The sequence below is a fragment of the Rhinopithecus bieti genome, unplaced genomic scaffold (genome assembly GCF_001698545.2).
Source record: "Rhinopithecus bieti isolate Rb0 unplaced genomic scaffold, ASM169854v2 scaffold_1918, whole genome shotgun sequence".
Taxonomy (NCBI): domain Eukaryota; kingdom Metazoa; phylum Chordata; class Mammalia; order Primates; family Cercopithecidae; genus Rhinopithecus; species Rhinopithecus bieti.
Window position 1 is genome coordinate 2330968 of NW_016803680.1, and position 19311 is coordinate 2350278.

The 19311-nt window shown below is 50.1% G+C and overlaps 1 protein-coding gene and 1 non-coding gene across 5 annotated transcripts in view; one reads left to right on the forward strand and one right to left on the reverse strand.

The window, feature by feature from the left end:
* Positions 1-15002, forward strand: part of SDR42E2 (short chain dehydrogenase/reductase family 42E, member 2) — a 31303-nt gene extending 16301 nt beyond the window's left edge. For 3 of the 4 annotated variants that reach the window (XM_017850298.1, XM_017850307.1, XM_017850305.1), the window contains 6 exons: positions 1878-1960; positions 5579-5716; positions 6269-6334; positions 7482-7545; positions 10011-10084; positions 13504-15002. In XM_017850298.1, coding sequence (XP_017705787.1) covers positions 1878-1960; positions 5579-5716; positions 6269-6334; positions 7482-7545; positions 10011-10084; positions 13504-13758 — 680 coding nt within the window. In that variant the 3' untranslated portion in view covers positions 13759-15002. The remainder of the gene's footprint in view (positions 1-1877; positions 1961-5578; positions 5717-6268; positions 6335-7481; positions 7546-10010; positions 10085-13503) is intronic. The other variant, XM_017850317.1, reaches the window with a different exon arrangement.
* Positions 15003-19229: 4227 nt separating this feature from the next.
* Positions 19230-19311, reverse strand: TRNAL-UAG (transfer RNA leucine (anticodon UAG)). The gene has a single exon. It is a non-coding gene; the product is annotated as a tRNA-Leu (tRNA).

Genomic DNA, 19311 nt, shown 5'->3' on the forward strand with positions numbered 1-19311 from the left:
TTTTTTTTTTTTTTGGTCAGAGATGGGGTCTCGCTTTATTGGCCAGGCAGTAGATGTGAATGTTCCCAAGACAAAGAAATGATAAACGTTTAAGGTGATATTAACAGATATGCTCATTACTCAGATTTGATCATTACATGCTGTATTCAAGGAGGTAAAAACCTTAGGTGTCCCTTGCGCTCTAAACTTCAGAGCCAAAACATCACACCTTACCCCACAAATATGTACAATTATTATATGGCAATAAAAATAAAAGAACAATTTTTAAAATCTTAAACATGAATTATGAGGATAAACTGAATACTTTGTAGTTGTTTTTTGTATTATTTTTTTTTTAATAAATAGTAGAGACAGTCTCTCTATGTTGCCAGGCTAGTCTTGAACTCCTGGGCTCAAGCAATCCTCCTGCCTTGGCCTCCCAAAGTGCTGGGATTATAGGCGTGAGCCACTGCTCCCAGCTAGTAGTAGGTGTTCTTAAGACAAGACTGACATATGTCTGTGGCAGACATATGTACCCCCAGACTGTACCCTCAGACCGCCCCAGGAGAGACATGTACACCCGCTTCTGCCATTTGGGTGCCTCCAGTGGAGAATTTGGGAAGCCCTAGATTGAGCTCTGTCAGGGTCTGGGGAGCTCCGCAGAGATAGAGCAGTGAAAGGGGTACAGACCTCGGCTCTTTCCTTTCTGCATTGATTGGAAAGTGTAGCAGCTGCTGACACTTCCAAAGCACTCATTTTCCATGTGAGGAAACCAAGGCTGCGTTGGCTAAAATACAGGGTTCACTGTTTGCCTTACCGCTGAGAAGCAGGGGCATTAGTGGAAACGGTGTGGACTTCAGATCCCCATCTCAGCTCCACCGTGCTGATCTGTGTGACTGGAAGCAAACCACATCCCTTCTCTGAGCTGTGTTTTTTTTTTTCCATAGGCAGGGATTATAACATCTCCAACCTTGACGTATCAGAGCACCAGGAACATAGAAGGACCTCTCTGAGAGTCCTTGTCTCTTAGATATCTATTATATAGCCCTTATCTATACATAAGGACCTCTTCTGGTCCTTATCCAACTGATGATTAGAAAAAGGAGAGAACAAGACTGGGTGCGGTGGCTCACGTCTGTAATCCTAGCACTTCAGGAGGCCGAGGTGGGTGGATCACCTGAGGTCAGGAGTTCAAGACCAGCCTGGCCAACATGGTGAAACCCCATCTCTACTAAAAATACAAAAATTAGCCAGGCATGGTGGTGGGCGCCTGTAATCCCAGCTATTTGGGAGGTTGAGGCAGGAAAATTGCTTGAACCTGGGAGACGGAGGTTGCAATGCGCCAAGATCGTGCCACTGCACTGCAGCCTGGGCGGCAGAGCAAGATTCCATCTCAAAAAAAAAAAAAAAAAAAAAGAAGAAGAAGAAGAAGAAAGAAAGAAAGAAAAAGAAAAAAGAGAGAACAAGAGCTATGGGCATGAGGGTGTGTGCATCTATGTGCATCTGTAAAATGGGCACACTAGTACACTCAAGGGGCATCAAAGAAAATCACTCTGCTGAGTGCTTGGTAAACAGACCGGCTGCGCACATGTTTGCATCTGGCTCTTACCTCTGTGACTGCACTGTGAGCATGAGGAGGGCAGGGCCATTTCTTGTTCATCCCTTACATCTTCACAGCATCCATCCAGGTGGGGCAGGGGGGTTGGGAGGTGGGAGTGAGACTCTGAATAGTGTCTGTTGAATGACTAAGAGAATAACAAATTGAACGAGGAAGCCCCTGGGCTGGTCTTCCCCTCTAGCCTGTCCAGGTAAGGACCAGGAGATGGAGGTGGCCTCTCTCTCCTTCTCCCTGTGGGCTGCTCCTCCCCTGACCCCGACCATGCTTCTCTGTGTGCTAGGAGGAGGCACTCTTCGGACTTGTGTGCTCCGGCCTCCAGGGATCTACGGCCCTGAAGAGCAGAGGCACCTGCCTCGTGTGGCGGTACGTCATCCCCGCCTTCAGGACCCGAGTCAGAGAAGGATCCTGGCCAAGGTGCACACTGGTCGGACCCTCCCAGCCCAAGGTCCCTGCATCAGTCTCGAGGCTAAGTGTCCCGAGCCTGGAACCCTCAGTTCTACAAATGTCCCTGCCCCCACTGGTCCACAGGCCCCTTGGAGCTCCTGGCAGGAACAGAGCTCTCAGAGTGTACCAGCCAAGCCAAGGCACGGGGAGAGGAGCCATAGAGCTGTGACCCCAAAAAGGCAGAAAGAAGCCTCTTGCCCTTACTCCCACGTGGGCTTCCTGCAGCCTGGATGGTTTATTTCATGCTGGGAGCACAAGTATCTTCATACAGAAAGCCTCTAAAGGGTCAGGTGCCAGAAATATAGCTGCAAGGGGCTATAGGCCCTGTCCTCGAATTTCTCAGGGAGACAGACACCACAGTCACAGCTTCAATGTGGGGAGGGCTGTGGAGAGAGGAGCACAAGAAGATGGGCCTGGCAAGGGAAACCCAGGAGAGTTCCCTGGAGGAAGTGATGTCTGTGTTGTTTGAAAAAGAAAAAGGAATTAACCAAGCAAATGAGGTGGTAGAGAGAAGACAGGCCAGAGGGGACAGCTTGGGCACAAACCTGAAAGTGAGAAAGATCATGATTGGTTTAGGAAGCAGCAAGAGGTCCCTGTGGCTGGATCTGATCTGGGAGCGCAGGATCATGAGGAGCCAGAGTTATTAGAGGGGAGAAGTTCCAGTCTGCAGTTTCAAAACATTCCTCTGCTTGGCTATATGTCTTTTTGTTTACAGTCAGGATCTCACTGTATCACCCAGGCAAGAGTGCAATGGTGTGATCATGGCTCACTGCAGCCTCCACCTCCTGTACTCAAGCAATCCTCCTGCCTCCTGAGTAGGTGTGACTATAAGTGTGCACAACCGGGCGCGGTGGCTCAAGCCTGCAATCCCAGCACTTTGGGAGGCTGAAACGGGCGGATCACGAGGTCAGGAGATCGAGACCATCCTGGCTAACACAGCGAAACCCCGTCTCTACTAAAAAACAAAAAACTAGCCGGGCGAGGTGGCGGGCGCCTGTAGTCCCAGCTACTCAGAAGGCTGAAGCAGGAGAATGGCGTGAACCCGGGAGGCGGAGCTTGCAGTGAGCTGAGATCCGGCCACTGCACTCCAGCCCAGGTGACAGAGCAAGACTCCGTCTCAAAAAAAAAAAAAAAAAAAAAGTGTGCACAACCATGCCTGATTGACTATTTTTATTTTTTGTAGAGATAGGGTCTCATTATGTTGCACAAGCTGATCTCAAATTCCTGGCCTCAACCAATCCTCCTGCCTCAGCCTCCCAAGTTGCTGGGATGACAGGTGTGAACCACTGCACCCGGCAATCTTTTTTTTTTTTGAGTTAAGTGGATTCTTAAGGAATGTGGTCAACCCCAGTGACTCTCTCCCCATGCATTTATTCATTCATTCAACAAATACTTACTAACTCCTAGTATGTGCCCTGCACTGTTTTGGGTTTGAGGACAGATCAGTGAACAAAACAGACGATTTCTGTCATTGTGGGGTTTCTCTTCTCACGTGAAGAGACAGATAATAAACAGTGAACATGTTAAATTATAAGGTATGTTCAGGCCAAGCGCGATGGCTCACGCCTATAATCCCAGCACTTTGGGAGGCTGAAAGGGATGGATCAACTGAAGTCAGGAGTTTGAGACCAGCCTGGCCAACATGGTGAAACCCCGTCTCTACTAAAAATACTAAAAAATTAGCCACACGTGGTGGCGGGCACCTGTAATCCCAGCTACTCAGGAGGCTGAGGCAGGAGAATCGCTTGAAACTGGGAGGCAGAGGTTGCAGTGAGCCAAGATTGCGCCATTACACTCCAGCCTGGGCAACAAGAGTGAGACTTCATCTGAAAAAAAAAAAAAAAAAATGCCAGGCACTGTGGAGAAAAGGAAAAAGTGAAGTAGGGTGAGGGAATTGGGCTTGTCAGGTAGTTGGGGGTGAACTCATTTAGAAAGGGACATTTGAGCATCCACTTGACAGAGGTGACAAAGTCTGAAAGGCTCTTCCTCCAAATACCTTCCAGACAGTGGGAACAGCTCATCCAAAGCCCTGAGATGGGAACCTGCAGCAGAGTCCAGGAAGAGCAAAGGGGCGGTGCAGTTGTAGTGGAGCGAGTGAGAGGGTTTGGTAGGAGATGAAGTCACAGAGGGGCTGGGGCCAGATCAGGAAGGGTTGGACAGCCATTGTCAGGACTTGAGCTTCCAGCCTAGCAGAATGGGTGCCCCTGGAAGGTTCTGAGCCATGGAACAACACAGTTGTACTTAGAATTTTTAAAGGTGCTCCTGGCTGGGCACGGAAGCACATGTCTGTAATCTCAGCACTTTGGGAGGCTGAGATGGGAAGATCCCTTGAGCCCAGGATTTCAAGGCTGCAGTGAGCTGTGATTGCACCACTGCACTCCAGCCTGGGTGACACAGGGAGACTCCCTCTGTAAAAATAAAAGGAGCCCTGGCTGGGCATGCTGGTTCATGTCTGCAATCCCAGCACTTTGGGAAGCCTGGTAGGAAGATTGCTTGAGCCCAGGAGTTTAAGACCAGCCTGGGCAACATAGTGAGACCCCCATCTCTACAATAAATTTAAAAAGTATCCAGGTGTGGTGGTGTTCATCTATAGTCCCAGCTATTCAAGAGGCCAAGGCAGAAGGATCACTTGATCCCAGGACTTCAAGGCTACAGTGATTGTACCACTGCATCCCAATGTGGGCAACAGAGCCAGACCCTGTCTCTAAAAAATATATAAAAGAACCAAAGGATCTGACTGGGTGCAGTGGCTCATGCCTGTAATCCCAGCATTTTGGGAGGCCGAGATGGGTGGATCGCCCGAGGTCAGGAGTTCGAGACCAGCCTGGCCAATATGGTGAAACCCTGTCTCTACTAAAAATACAAAAATTAGCCCAGTGTGGTGACATGCGCCTGTAATTCCAGCTACTCGGGAGGCTGAGGCAGGAGAATTGCATGAACCCAGGGCATGGAGTTTGCAGTGACCAAGATCTTGTCACTGCACTCCAGTCTGGACAACAGAGCAAGACTCTGTCTCAAAAAAAAAAAAAAGAGAAAATCAAAGGATCTGCCTGGCTTGGCAGAGAACAGACTACAGGGGCTGAGGGCGGACAGAGGGGGACCAGTTAGGAAGCAACTGTGGTGTCCAGGTGAGAGGAGGGTGGCCGTCAGAGGGGTGAAAAGCTATCACATTCTGAACAGATTTTAACAGTTGAGCCAATTGGATTTGCAGGTGGGTTGGACATGGCGTGTAAGACAAGGGGGAGTCAAAGGTGGCTTTAGGGTTTTAGCCTGAGCGGCAGAGTGAACTGACCAGTCCACCGGAAAGGGAGGGAGGAGCGGGATGGGAGAGACTATCAGATGCTTGCTCCAGGAGCTGGTGAGTTTGAGTTTTCTGTTAGACAACCTGTTGTTGATATCCGGAGAGCACTGGATACATGAGCCTGGAGCAGAGGGGCTTGACCTGGAGCTAGAACCTGGGGAGCCATCAGCATCTAGATGGAAGGTAAAGCCATTCCGGGCACAAGCCTATGTTTATCACCCACCCCTCTCCACCAGGGCCACATCAAGAAGAGGCTGTTCATGTTCCAATTTGGGGACCGCAAGGCACGGATGAACTGGGTCCACGTACACAATCTGGTGCAGGCACATGTGCTGGCAGCCGAGGCCCTCACCGCGGCCAAGGGCTACGTGGCTGTGAGTCCCCTCTGACACCCCCAACCACCTTCCCCACAGGGCTGCAGGCAGAGCGCCCCATCCCTAGGGGATTCCTGGATGGCACACAAGATTTCCCCCCAACTTAAGAAGGCTAGAGAGACTCTCAGCCCAGGGAAGCTTGGGGGAAGCCGGTAGGTGGAGTGCAGAGTTCTTTATAGAGCATCTTTAGCTCTTCCTATGAGCATGTGAGGTTGGTGTTGATCCCAGAATAACAGCTGCCAAATGCTAAGCCTCCACACATAATGTCGTATTTAATCTTCACAACAGTCCAAGAGGGAGATCTCATTATTATCCTCCCATTTCGCAGATGAAGAAACTGAAGTACAGAGAGGTTAAGCAACTCCATGGAGGTCACACAGCTAGTTAGTGTGGTCGTCCTAGAATTCACAGGGAATAGCTCAGGTGTGTCCTCAGGTCTTGGGGCTGCTCCAGAGAACTCAGGGTTGGAGCAGCTGCTGGGAGCCATCTGGAAGGGTGGGGGCAGCCTGCTGGGGAGAAGGCTGACCGTCCCCTCCCACATGTCCCCTTCAGAGTGGGCAGGCGTACTACATCAACGATGGGGAGAGCGTCAACCTCTTTGAGTGGATGGCCCCGCTGGTAGGTGCCCAGATGCCCACCCACCCCGAATGATCATTCTGGGATCCCTGACCTTCTCTTCCTTTTTATTTATTTATTTTTTAATTTTTGAGACAGAGTTTCGCTCTTGTCACCCAGGCTGGAGTCCAGTGGTGCAATCTCAGCTCACTGCAACCTCCACCTCCCAGGTTCAAGCACTTCTCATGCCTCAGCCTACTGAGTAGCTGGGATTACAGGCTCACACCACCCTGCTCGGCTAATTTTTGTATGTTTAGTAGAGACAGGGTTTCACCATGTTGGCCAGGCTGGTCTCGATGCTTCCAGATTTGTGTTGTCTCCTAGCCCTGTGGAGTTTTGCTTGTGAGCCACCTGTTATGTGTTGAGGCTCTGAAGGAGGCATGTGGAAGAGTCAAAAGCGCAGGGGAGGTGTCTGGCTTTGGGGCCTCCCCACACGGCTGCCTGGGAACTCTGGCGTCCTCTCTGAGCAGTCCAGACTCCTAGCAGCCAGGCTTGCCTGGAAGGGGTAGACCAGAAAACCCAGGCTAAAGGACACAGGTTTTCTCCTGACCTGGAAAGTTTTTATGCCAGTGAAGAGCTCACCTTATCCCATGCCAGCCCATTTCTGCTGCATCTCCTACCACCCTCCACACACATGTTGTGTTGTTGTTGTTTTTTTCTCTTTAATAACAGAAAAGTCAATTCTAGAAAAATCAGATTCTACATAAATGCCTTGGAGTGTCTCTAGGTATAGACAGATGTAGGTGATAATTAAATGATGTGACTGATCCCAAGTTAAAAAGCTACCTGGCAGGTGTAATGGCTTACGCCTATAATCCCAGCACTTTGGGAGGCTGAGGCAAGAGGATCACCTGAGGCCAGGAGTTTGAGACCAGCCCGAGCAACACATCATGACCCCTGATCTCTGAAAAAAAAAATTTTTTTTTACCTATCCCATACTTTCAATTCCTCCTTGGGTTTTCTGAGTCAAGGTGCAGATTTCATTTCAAGAGTGGCATAGGCTTGGGTTTGGCTGCAGGGTCTGCCCCCTGGGGTGGGCTGGTGGGGAGACAGCAGGTACTTCTGCTGGTCCCCGGTAGAGGGAGCCTGCGGTCTTTCCACACCAGTACCTGAACCACCTATTCTCAGTCCAGGTCATGTTTCTTTTCAGTTTGAGAAGCTGGGATACAGCCAGCCCTGGATCCAGGTGCCTACTTCCTGGGTTTACCTGACAGGTAAGGAAAGGAGTGTGCGTAGTAAAGCCCTCCATGTGCCAGGTGTACCTTGCATTGCCTTAATTGAAACTCAGGGGCCAGGTGCAGTGGCTCGCGCCTGTAATCCTAGGACTTTAGGAGGCTGAGGCAGGCAGATCACCTGAGCTCAGCAGTTCCAGACCAGCCTGGCCAACACAGTAAAACACCATCTCTACTAAAAATGTAAAAATCAGCCGGTGTGGTGGCGCACGCCTGTATTCCCAGTTCCTTGGGAGGCTGAGGCAGGAGAATCGCTGTAACCCAGGAGGCGGAGGTTGCAGTGAGCCAAGATCCCACCACTGCACTCCAGTCTGGGTGACAGAGCAAGACTCTGTCTCAAAAGAAAAAAAAGAAAAAGAAATTCAGGCAGGACCAGGACTAGGATGAGGACAGTGAGGCACCATGGTCACAAAATTTAAGGAGCCCGTGCAGCAGCTCCAAGCCTGAGTTTGCAGTTGCCGGGTGCCGGAAGCAAGTGCCTCCTTAAATTCCACATCCTAGGTGTCTCACTTCCCTCACCCTAGTCCCACCTGCAAGGCAGTTGATGGGACCATTGTAAAGATGACTTGACCCGAGGCTCTGAGAGGTTAGTGACTTTCTCAAAGTGCCACAGTGAGAAAGCGGGAGAGGCTGAATTCACAACTGGGCTTGGCGGGATCTGGGCTCTTCGTGGTGCTGCTGGGAGGTCTCATGCCAGTCAGGAGAAGAGGGAACCCTGGGGTTCTGTCCCCCAAGGTTACCCTGAAGTCAGGGCTACTTTAGGACAAACGGAGGCTCCATTTTGATTCTAGATTCTCCTCCTGTCCCTGAAGGTCAGTCTCTGCTCCCACCTCAACCCCCGACAATGCCTCTTGGCTGCTGCCCTTCCCTCTGTCCCCAGCACCCATTTACTGGCCTCCTCCCAGCTGGAAAGCAGAGCAGGCTTCAGACATGGAGTGACCAGCCTGAGGGGATGGTGGCCCTCCAGTCCCAGATAGCTGTGTTCCAGGGTCTCCTTGGTAGGATCTCTTGTGTTTTAAATGCATTGAGTAGCTTGGCATTAGAAGCAGGGGTTTGCAAATTTTTGTTCACTAGGGAACACATGCAGGGCAACTTCTCATGCACAGCATTTCCACAGTGATTGGCACTCCTGGCCTTGAGCCATGGCCGATGGCACTTGGGGAGGATTGTAAATACGTTCCCAATTCCCAGTGGGCTAACAGTAACTCAGTGGTTCTCAACCAGGGCTGCACTTCACAGTCACCTGGGAGCTTTTAAAATAGAGAAATGTCTCAGCCACACCACTGACCAATTAAACTGGGATTAGCAAGGAGGAAGCAGGAGGGAAGTGTCAGTATTTTTTGTTTTTTTAGAATCAGGATCTTGCACTGCTACCCAGGCTGGAGTGCAGTGGCATGATCATAGCTCACTGCAGACTCAACTTCCTGCGCTCAAGCAGTTCTCTGCCTCACCCTCTCAAGCCTCTAGGACTTCAGGCTCCTACCACCAGGCCCAGCTAATTTTTATACTTTAGTAGAGATGGGGGTCTTGCTATGTTACCCCAGCTGGTATCGAACTCCTGGCCTGAAGTGATCCTCTCACTTCAGCCTCCAGAGTAGTGGAGGTGACAGGCATACACTTCCGTGCCTGGCTTTTTTAAAATATTTTTTTAGAGATGAGGGGGTGGCTCACTTTGTTGCCTAGGCTGGTCTTGAACTTCTGGCTTCAAGAGATCCTCTCTCCTCAGTCTCTTATGCTGGGATTACAGGCATGAGCCACCACACCTGGTTCTCACCAGCATTATTTTTAAATTGGTCCCACATGCAGCCCAGTTTAAGAACTATTACTCCAACCTCTTTCTCTCCTACTGCAGACAGAATTGGAATAGAAGTGAGAGAGATTATTATATGGATAACTTTGAATCTGCTCAGATTTATTTAAAAACTTCAGTCCTTTAATTTTTGGGTTTTTTTTTAGACAGAGTCTCATTCTGTCGCCTAGGCTGGAGTACAGTGGCGCAATCTCGGCTCACTGCAACCTCTGCCTCCTGGTATAAGCGATTCTCCTGCCTCAGCCTCCCCAGTAGCTGGGATTACAGGCACACATGCCACCATGCCCGGCTAAGTTTTGTATTTTTAGTAGAGGCGGGGTTTCACCATGTTGGCCAGGCTGGTCTCGAACTCCTGATCTCAGGAGGTCTGCCTGCCTCGGCCTCCCAAAGTGCTGGGATTACAGGCATGAGCCACTGCACCTGGCCCAGTCCTTTAATATTAAAAACAAGTTGCTTGTGACATATTTCACAGCTAAACAAGGCACCCCAGCATGGGCTGCTGATTTAAAGGAATCCAATGACTTTTGAAAGTGACCTCTAGCAAAGCAAATGGTGCCCCCATTGATTTGTCCCCAAGGGCCTCCCTGGAGTTTGCATAATGTGAGGCCCCGGTCACTGGCCCCCTTCTTCCCCGCAGCGGCAGTGATGGAGCGCCTGCATCTGGCCCTGAGACCCATCTGCTGCCTCCCACCGCTGCTCACTCGGAGTGAGGTAAGTGGGCTGCTCCTGTGGGAGCCTGGGCCCTGCTCCCCATCCCTCCCTTCCCACCTCTCCCCACCATCCCCACTGCTACCACTCCTTACCCCTTTGACACCATGACGATGGATGCTTGTCTGAGGTCTCAGAACTCTCCATGTGGGCCCAAAACTGGTGCTATTTCTGTTATGATTACCCCAACCTCTGGGTTTTTGCTGAGGCTGTGGGTCTGAAATGTGACAGCTCCAAGCCCATCCATCATCACTGTTTCTTCATTCATAAGCATCTTGTCTTTCCACCAGACTGGAGGTTCCCCAAGGCAAGTTTCAGGCCATTCACTTCTTTGCTACCAATCCCACCAACTCTCAACACACACACATACACACACACACACACACATACACACACACACACACCAGCCTGATGGTCCTAGGCTCATAGTTCATGCTTACTGAATAATGAGTATATATTAAGTACCTACTATATACAGAATATAATTATTTTTATGAGACAGGGTCTCACTATGTTGTCCAGGCTAGTCTCAAACTCCTGTGCTCAAGAGATCCTCTTGGCCAGTTGTGGTGGCTCACACCTATAATCCCAGTGCTTTGGGAGGCTGAGACAAGAGGATCACTTGAGGCCAGGAGTTTGAGACCAGCCTGGGCGATGCAGAAAGACCTCATCTCTACAAAAAATTTTAAAATTAGTCAGGCAAGGTGGTGTATGCCTTTAGTCCCAGCTCAGGTGGGGGGATCACTTGAGCCCAGGAGTTCAAGGCTGCAGTGAGCCACGATTGCGCCACTGTACTCCAGCCTAGGCAACAGATAGAGACCCTGCCCCTAAAACCAAAAAAAAAAAAAAAAAAAAAAAAAATAGAGAGAGAGATCCTCCCCACTCAGCCTTCTAAATAGCTGAGATTACAGGCATGCACCACCATGCCTGGCTCAGAATACTATTCTCATAATAATGATGATGCAGGTTTATACTTGCTTAGTTAAAAGAGAAGATGTTTTCATCGCAGATTGTAAATAGCAAAGCAATAGGTGGTATTTGAGGTTATTTGCAAAAATCCTTCCAGTCCAGTCGGGCACAGTGGCTCACACTTGTTCCCAGCACTTTGGGAGGCTAAGGCAGGTGGATCACCTGAGTTCAGGAGTTCAAGACCAGCCTGGCCAACATAGTGAAACCTTATCTCTACTAAAAATACAAAAATTATACAGGTGTGGTGGCACATACCTGTAGTCCCAGCTACTCAGAAGGCTGAGGCAGGAGAGTCGCTTGAACTTGGGAGGTAGAGGTTGCAGTAAGCTGAGACCACACCATTCACACCATTGCACTCCAGCCTGAGTGACAGAGCAAGACTCCATCTAAAAAAAAAAAAAAAAAAAAAAAAAAAAAAAAATTCCTTCCAGTCCACTCTCATTTGATTGTCTCTGATGCCTTGCTAAGTTAAAAGGTCAAAAAAAAAAAAAAAAAATCATGCTCTCCATTTTATGACGAAAAATAAGGAAAATTATTGATTTGTCCAAGGCCACACCATACTGGAATTGGCTTCAGACTCCATGTTCAGTGCTCTTTAATAAGGGGAGTCAGAGGGGGAGAGTGGAGAATGGGCCACAGAAAGAAGTAGTCACCTATGGCTTCTCCTTTGAACCATCCAGATCAGTAGAGGAGAGAATAAGATGATACCATCTCTTGAGTGGTGACAATATGCCAGGCACTGTGCTTTATCCCATTTAACTGAGTTGTAGATGCCATTGTCCTCTCCATTTAGAGAGGAGGAAGTGAGACACACAGTAAAATAACCTGCCCGTGATCACTCACTTAAATGGTAGAGCTGGGATTTGAACCTAGACTTCAAGGTTAACCATTAGCTTGTGAAAATGCATCAGGAATCACATCCATAAAATAGCTGCCAGGGTGCAGCTGAATTGTGGTCAGGCAGGGACTTGGCTCCTCTCCCTCTTGTTTAACTTGGGGATTTCCTTGTTCAGTTCAGGGGCAGTGTCCTTAACTGTGGAAGTTCCTTGGCTGTGGCTCGGGTACCCTCTGCTGGTCAATCTGTGACACACCCACCAGCCCTCCAGTTTGATTTTATAGCCTTTAACGCATTTAACATGTATTCAGCATCTCCTGTGGTACCAGGCACTGTGCTGAGCAATGGAGGCAAGAAGACATAGTCCTTGCCCTCAGGGAGCTCCTAGTCCAAAGGGGAAGACAGCCCACTAACCAGGCAACTCAACAGTGTAATTAGAGCCATTTTTGGGAAAATCGCGAGAAACTCCAGTGCACACAGAAGGGGCGCCTAAGCCAACTCTGAGGAAGTCAGAGAAAGCTCCCCAGAGGAGGTGACATCTAGAGACATCTAGGTGTGTTGGGGACCCTGCTTATCTAGCATAACTCAGCTCCTGTGCTCCCCAAAGCCCTGCACTTAATGACTGGGACAAAAACGGACAAATACTGGTCTCTCTCCTCACCCCCCATTAAGCATCCAAGACCACAGGTTTGACCCCAGGGGCTGTTTCAGTGCCATGGGAGAATCCAGCAGCTGGTGGATTATTCCCCAGGGTCTGGCTGAGGCACAAGAGAGGAAGAAATGAGTCAGCTGGGAGAGCATCTTCACATGCCAGCACAGCAGGGAAGAAATTAGGCTAGAACCTGGCTCCCCTGTGTGACCCCGGGCAAGTCACTCAACCTCTCTGACCTTTTTCCAAGTATGCACAGAACAGATAGTGCTAGTACCACCTTAGAGGATTAAATGAGGTAGGGCATAGAAAGGATTTAGCCCAGGCCAAGTGCAGGGTGTGTGTTCCTTAACTGATAGCTATCATTACTACCCTTGACACCAGTGGGCCCCAAGCCATCTGGCAGCAGGGGAAACACAGCTTAGACCCTGGAGAGTAATCAGTTCTGCATAATCGAATTCCTCTCTTAGGGAAGCTTAGTTAATCAGCGAGGGCGTGAAGGCTGCGACTGGAGCCCGCCTGGCCACAGCTGGTCTGGGGTTGGGAGCAGGAAGCCAATGTCGTTTCCTGGAGATGTTTCTGGCAGGCGTTCACCGTCTCCTAGCGGATGCCTAAGAATGTATCAAGGGCCTCCTGAGTCCCAGCACCATGCTAGGCCGGGAAGATGAGTGTAGGGGTGAGACCTTTCCTTCTTAGGGGCCAAGGAGTTAAATAAGGTGCAAATTCAGCGGGGCTGGAGGGGGCGACGCAGAGGCGGCACCCTTCAATAAAAATGAAGAAGGAAGGAAGAAAGGAAAACCTCTCTAATGAGGGCATCGCAGGAGCAAGACGCTGTCCTTGGGTCCTTTTAAATCACTGTGCAATGGAGGGGAAATCCCTGCCCTCTCTTTTCCCTTTCCGTAAACAAAGAGGTAGAGGATGCCCCCCTCCCGCGAGCCCCGCCCTCGGATGCCACGCCTGTCCCCGCAGGTGCGCAGCGTGGCCGTGACGCACACCTTCCAGATAGCCAAGGCCCGCGCCCAGCTTGGCTACGCGCCCGACAAGTTCAGGTTCGCCGACGCCGTGGAGCTATACGTGCAGTCCACGACACTGCGGCCCCACGGCTCCACGGCGCGGACCCTCCTGCGGCTGCTGCTCGGGCTGCTGGTGTTCCTCGGCTTGCTCGCCCTGGCCCTGCACTTCCTAGGCCTGCAGCCTCTGCATGCCTCCGTGGAGCGCCTGTGACCGTCCGCCGCCCGCCGGGGTCGGCACTGCTGCACCCTCTCCCACGCCCGGCTCCCTGGGCTAGTACCAGCCCCTGCCCCGCCTTCTGGGTTTGAGCGCGCCTCCGCTCCGCCCCTTGAATCCTGGCCACGCCCCTGAGCCGCCCTCCACACCTAGCCCCGACTCCCGAATCCTGGCGACGCCCCTGACTACTCCCAGACTGTGCCTCGCGCCCCTCCTGTGTTTTGGCCGCGCCCCTCCTGTGTTTTGGCCCCGCCCCTGTCCCGCCCCGCCCTCCGAAGTGGGCACGCTTCTCCTCCACCCCCTGAATCCTGGCCACGCCTCTAGTCGGCCCCGACACTTAGCACCGAGTCCCTTTCCATGTTTTGGCCGCGCCCTTGACCCGCCCTTCAAATTGGGCACGCCTCTTCCCCGCCCCTTGACTTCAGGGCCTAGTCCTAAGCCGCTCTCCAGGCCTAACCCCGCCCCATGTCATAGCCACGCCTCTCCCTGCATGTTTGGGCACGCCTTCTGAGTCCTGGTCACGCCCCCGCCCTGCCCCCTGAGTCGTGCCTACGTCCATGTCCCTCCCTCCAAGCCCTGGCCCTGCCGCTTTTTTCCTCCCTCCGGCCTGCCCCGGTTACTGACATGGGCCAAGGCTTACAGCCTCCTCCGCCTTCTAGACCTTCTCCTAGTCTCTACCCAGTTCCGGCCCGCCCCCAGATTCTCCCCCGTTCTGGTTTCGCCCCCTTTCTGGTCCTCCCCGCGCGCTGGAGCCCACCCCTTGGCTTCTCCTTTTGGGTCTGGCCTTGCTCCTCCCTCTGGGTCCAGTCCCGCCCTTCTCGAGTGTAATTGGTTCCTGACCCTGCCCCCTCCCTCTCCGGCTTCACCCCTTTCCGGGTCCGCCTCCTGGGTGGGTTCTCCCCAGAGCCTGGCTGCCGCGTCGCTATGGGCTAATACAGGCTGGGGTGGGGTTGGTATGAGTTTGCGCCGTCGGCTGCTGCTCTGTCTGGTAACACTGCTTTCGATCCACCCCGACCCAGTGTTCTGGGCTTCTCATTCACACAGATCTGTGTTGACAGCCAGGGCTTGGGGGAAAACCAGGACCCAAGCTTCTGCCGAGCCCGACTTGGCCTTTTTGGGTTCCTGTCTGAGGATGACAGCATATTAAGCACAGATTTTAGTACCAGAAAGAGCATCAAAAAAAAACAAAAAAAAAACTTTTAAAATAATTGGATGTCTCGATGAAGTACCAATAAAGCTATAATGGGAAAAATAGAGTTTCGTTGGTTTTATTTTATGATTTAGTGCTGTTTCTATTTACTAATTAGAGGTAGTGGTGATCACCGTAATCTTTAAAGTATAAGGTCACAAAGCTTCTTAATCTAGCCCTGCTCTCCACAGAAACTTCGCCCCCTATCATCTTGGTGTCAGTTATCAGTTGTGAGTACCAAGACATCAGTGTGTCAGTACAACCAGGTATAGATCATAATATGCACACGTGGGACTGGCAGAGAAGAAAAGCATCAGAAGCCTGAGGTGAAGGGGATGGAATGGGCTCATCAGAACCAACATGGCCACAGCAGCGTATGTCCCACTCTGCTGAACAAGGTGGGCAGTTTGGGAAGGAGCTAAAAAAAAAAAAATGTATGCTCCTCTCTGCTAGGCTGAATTGTAGGTGTGTATATAATTTTTGAAAGATCAGGCCGGGCGCAGGTGCTCAAGCCGTAATCCAGCACTTTGGGGAGGCGAGACGGGCCGGATCACGAGGTCCAGGAGATCGAGAACCATCCTGGGAAACACGGTGGAACCGTCTCTATAAAAAATACAAAAAAAAAAAAAAAAACAAAAAAAAAAAACAAAAAAAAACTAGCCGGGCGAAGGTGGGCGGGCCGCCTGTAGTCCCAGCTACTCGGGAGGCTGAGGCGGGGAGAATGGCGTAAACCGGGAGGCGGAGCTTTGCAGTGAGCCGAGATCGCACACACTAGCACCTGCGCAGCCTGGGCGACAGAGTGAGACTCTGTCTCAAAAAAAAAAAAAAGATCAATAATAATCCTTTATGTCTGTTTAATGCTTGACAGTGTGAAAGGGCTTTCATCTATATGATCTTATTTAATTCTTAGAGCCACTCTTAAATAGGATTTATTATTCTCATTTTATAGATGACGGAAACTGGGGCTTTGTCTCATTCCAAAGAGCAGAGGAGGGTGGGGTTTCTGTTCTACAGCTGGGGAATTTGAAGGAACACCACCTAAGCCCCACTGGCCTAAACACAACACGTGGTAACTTCTATTTTTCTACACCCTGGCCATGCCAAGGCTTGCGGTTGAACTCTGGGATTGGTCTCGTTCTCTCAGAGCCACAAACCTCGGACCATTTGAAGCTGGCAGTCCTGGGGCTTCCTTTCCTCTCGATAACATGCTTACATCCAAACTCACTTCCTTCCTCTCTTTCTTCTCCCTGCTAATCCTGGGAAATCTATTCTTCGAGCAGGAAAAACAGTGTCACACTGCTCACATTATTTTCTAGATCTTTTGACTAGTGCCAAACCTCAGCTTTTAAAAACCCAAAAGCCAAGAATCAATTTATTTGTTTTCTGGATTTCTCCAACTCATCTATTCCCTAACACTCTGGAAGTAGGATGTCTAAACCCTGGGCATGGAGACAACATGGATCACTATGTCAAGAAAGCGTTTTTCCTTTCAAGGCTCTTTATCCAATGGAAAAGGAGGTGGCATCCCCACCCAACAGAAAAACTGAATCACTGTAAGAATTTTTGAGACTGCCCAGACCACTAGCCGTGAGGTTCTGAAAGGGCAAGTAGGAGGTTCTAGCTTACTTGGAGACACTAAGGAGAAGCATCACAAATGCAGGAAATAGAGTTGTCACAGTGGGCAGCCCAAGGTGACATAGTCGATTTGAAGGGACCATCAAGACGAAACTCATAAGCTTTCCATTATGGGTGCTAAAGCTATTCCCCATTGTAAACCCAATGCCAGGCATCTAAAAAATCCTCAAGTCTCTCTCATCTTGAAAATATCTTCCCAGCAGGGCGCAGTGGCTCACACCTGTAATCCCAACATTTTGGGAGGCTAAGACTGGAGGATTGCTTGAGGTCAGGAGTTCAAAACCACCCTGGGTGATATGGTGAGAACCCTGCATCTACCAAAAAAAAAAAATTAATTAATTAATTAGCCAGATGTGGTAGCACCCAGGAGGCTGAGGCAGGAGAATCACTTGAGTCCAGGAGTTTGAGTCTGCAGTAAGCTATGATTGCAGCACTACACTCCAGCCTGGGCAACAGGGCAAGACCCCATCTTAAAAAAAAAAAAAAATCCTCCCCTGATTCCCCCATTTCCCCTCCCACAACTCTTCCTTTTGCTCCTCCTCTTCAAAATCAAATTTTGTGATGAATTGACCATATTTATGTTTCCATTTCTTCTCCTCAACCCATTCCAAAATGACTTTAAGATCATCAATGATCTTGTTCATAAATAGTAATAGATATTTTTCAGTCTTTATTTTGCCAGTCCTCTTAGCTGTGTTCAACATAGTTGACCGCCCCCTCCTTCTTGATCCACTCTTCTTGGTCTCTATAAGACCACACCTGTTTTCCACATATATGGCTGGCCTTTCCCATCTCTTTCACGTCTCTTTCACTGGCTTTTCTTCCACTGCCCTCCCTTTAAGATGATGTCCCTCGGCACTCTGTCTTGTCCCCTCTTCTCCTTCTGCGGGCTCTTTCTGGGTGAGTTCATCCCTTCCCATGGCCTCAGTCTCTAATACCTCCCAAATCTGTATCATTTCCTTGGAGTGCCTCTTGACCTCCAGAAATCTATGTCCAACCTCCTACTCAATCCCATATCCCACAAGAATTTCCAACTCAATGAAAATCAAATTGAAGTCATCATCTCCCACAAACCTGCTTTCCATTTATCCCCTGTTACCTCCCAGGGAGAGGAGAAGCACAACCAGCCATCGAATGACCCAAGCCCAAATCCTGGGCATCACTTTTGACATGATCCTCTTCTTCTTGACATGCTCATCAGTGGATTATGTCAACTCTGTCTCTAAAATGTCTCCCTGACTCACTCCTCCTGTCCCGCACCCGGCCACTATTGTGGTACAAAGCACTGTCCTTTCTCCTAGACAATTGCAATAGGCATTGAATGGGACCTCCTGTCCCTGCTGCCAGTGGGAACTTTCTTTTCTTTTCTTTTTCTTTCTTTTTTTTTTTTTTGAGACAGAGTTTCACTCTATCGCCCAGGCTGGAGTGCAGTGGCGTGATCTCGGGTCACTGCAACCTTTGCCTCCCTGGTTCAAGCAATTCTCCTGTCTCAGCCGCCCAAGTAGCTGGAATTACAGGCGCGCACCACCACGCTCAGCTAAATTTTATATTTTTAGTAGAGACGGGGTTTCACCGTATTGGCCAGGCTGGTCTCGAACTTCTAACCTCAGGTGACCCACCCACCTCCGCCTCCCAAAGTGTTGGAATTACAGGTGTGAGCTACCACGCCCAACCGGTGAACTTTCAAATTTCAAATTGAAACATGCCACTCTCTAGCTCAAAAGCCTTTCATGGTTTCCCATTGCCCTTGGGAAAGTACCAAGTTCAAAGCCTTAACTCGGCATTCATGGTCCTCTTTGCCTATCTCTTCAGCCTCACCTGTTGCCAATACTCCACCTCCACTCTCTGTGCAGCTGCCCTCAATTGCCTTCACAGCGTCTCAGCCTTAGCAGACTCTCGTCCTTTAGGAGATCCCTCTTCTTAGAAATCCTCCCCACTGTGCCTTCACTTGGCTAATCTCAATTTCAGGCCCCAGCTAAATGTCACTTCGTTGCTTCTCAGGGGCCAGGTTAGCATGCTGTACTGCCTAACACTTCACAGTTCAACAACTGTTTATAAATGAGGACCCCTAAATCAAGCCTGAAAACCAAGTAAGAGGTGAATCAATGAAGCAGAGACCTCAAGATTGGCACCCCCATGTACGGCCAGACCCCTGCTACTCCAGGGTCACCTGGCAACAGAGGTTTATGGGGTCCCTGGAGCCCTCTAAAGTACATGGAGCAGGCCAGAAAGGGAATCCCCCCCCAACTCCCTAACTCAGGTCATGATTACAACCACCCTCAACTAACCCTGGGAAGACCCAGACAGGCTGTTGGGAACTTTTCAAGCTAGCTCTGACACTTTCCCCCGGAAATGGAGATCCGTGTTTTGTTTTTTGTTTTGTTTTGAGGGAGCTGGATGGGTAGGTGAAAGAGAGGTTTGTATTGGGCTAGAGAGTGAAAGAGCCTGCACTGCAGTTTCTGCCTTTTCTCTTCCCTTCCCCCTTCCACTAAAAAAAAAAAAATCCATTATAAGCAATCTAAAGCTTAAAAAAAGACATCAGAAAGGAGAAAAAAGGAAGAGAGGTTGGAAAAGGACTACATAGAGGACTACATAAAGAGATGGTTTACGGATGGAAAAAAAAAAATTGAAACTCCCCGGGCTGTGGCAGCGGTGGGATTCGAACCCACGCCATCGAAATGACTGGAGCCTAAATCCAGCGCCTTAGACCACTCGGCCACGCTACC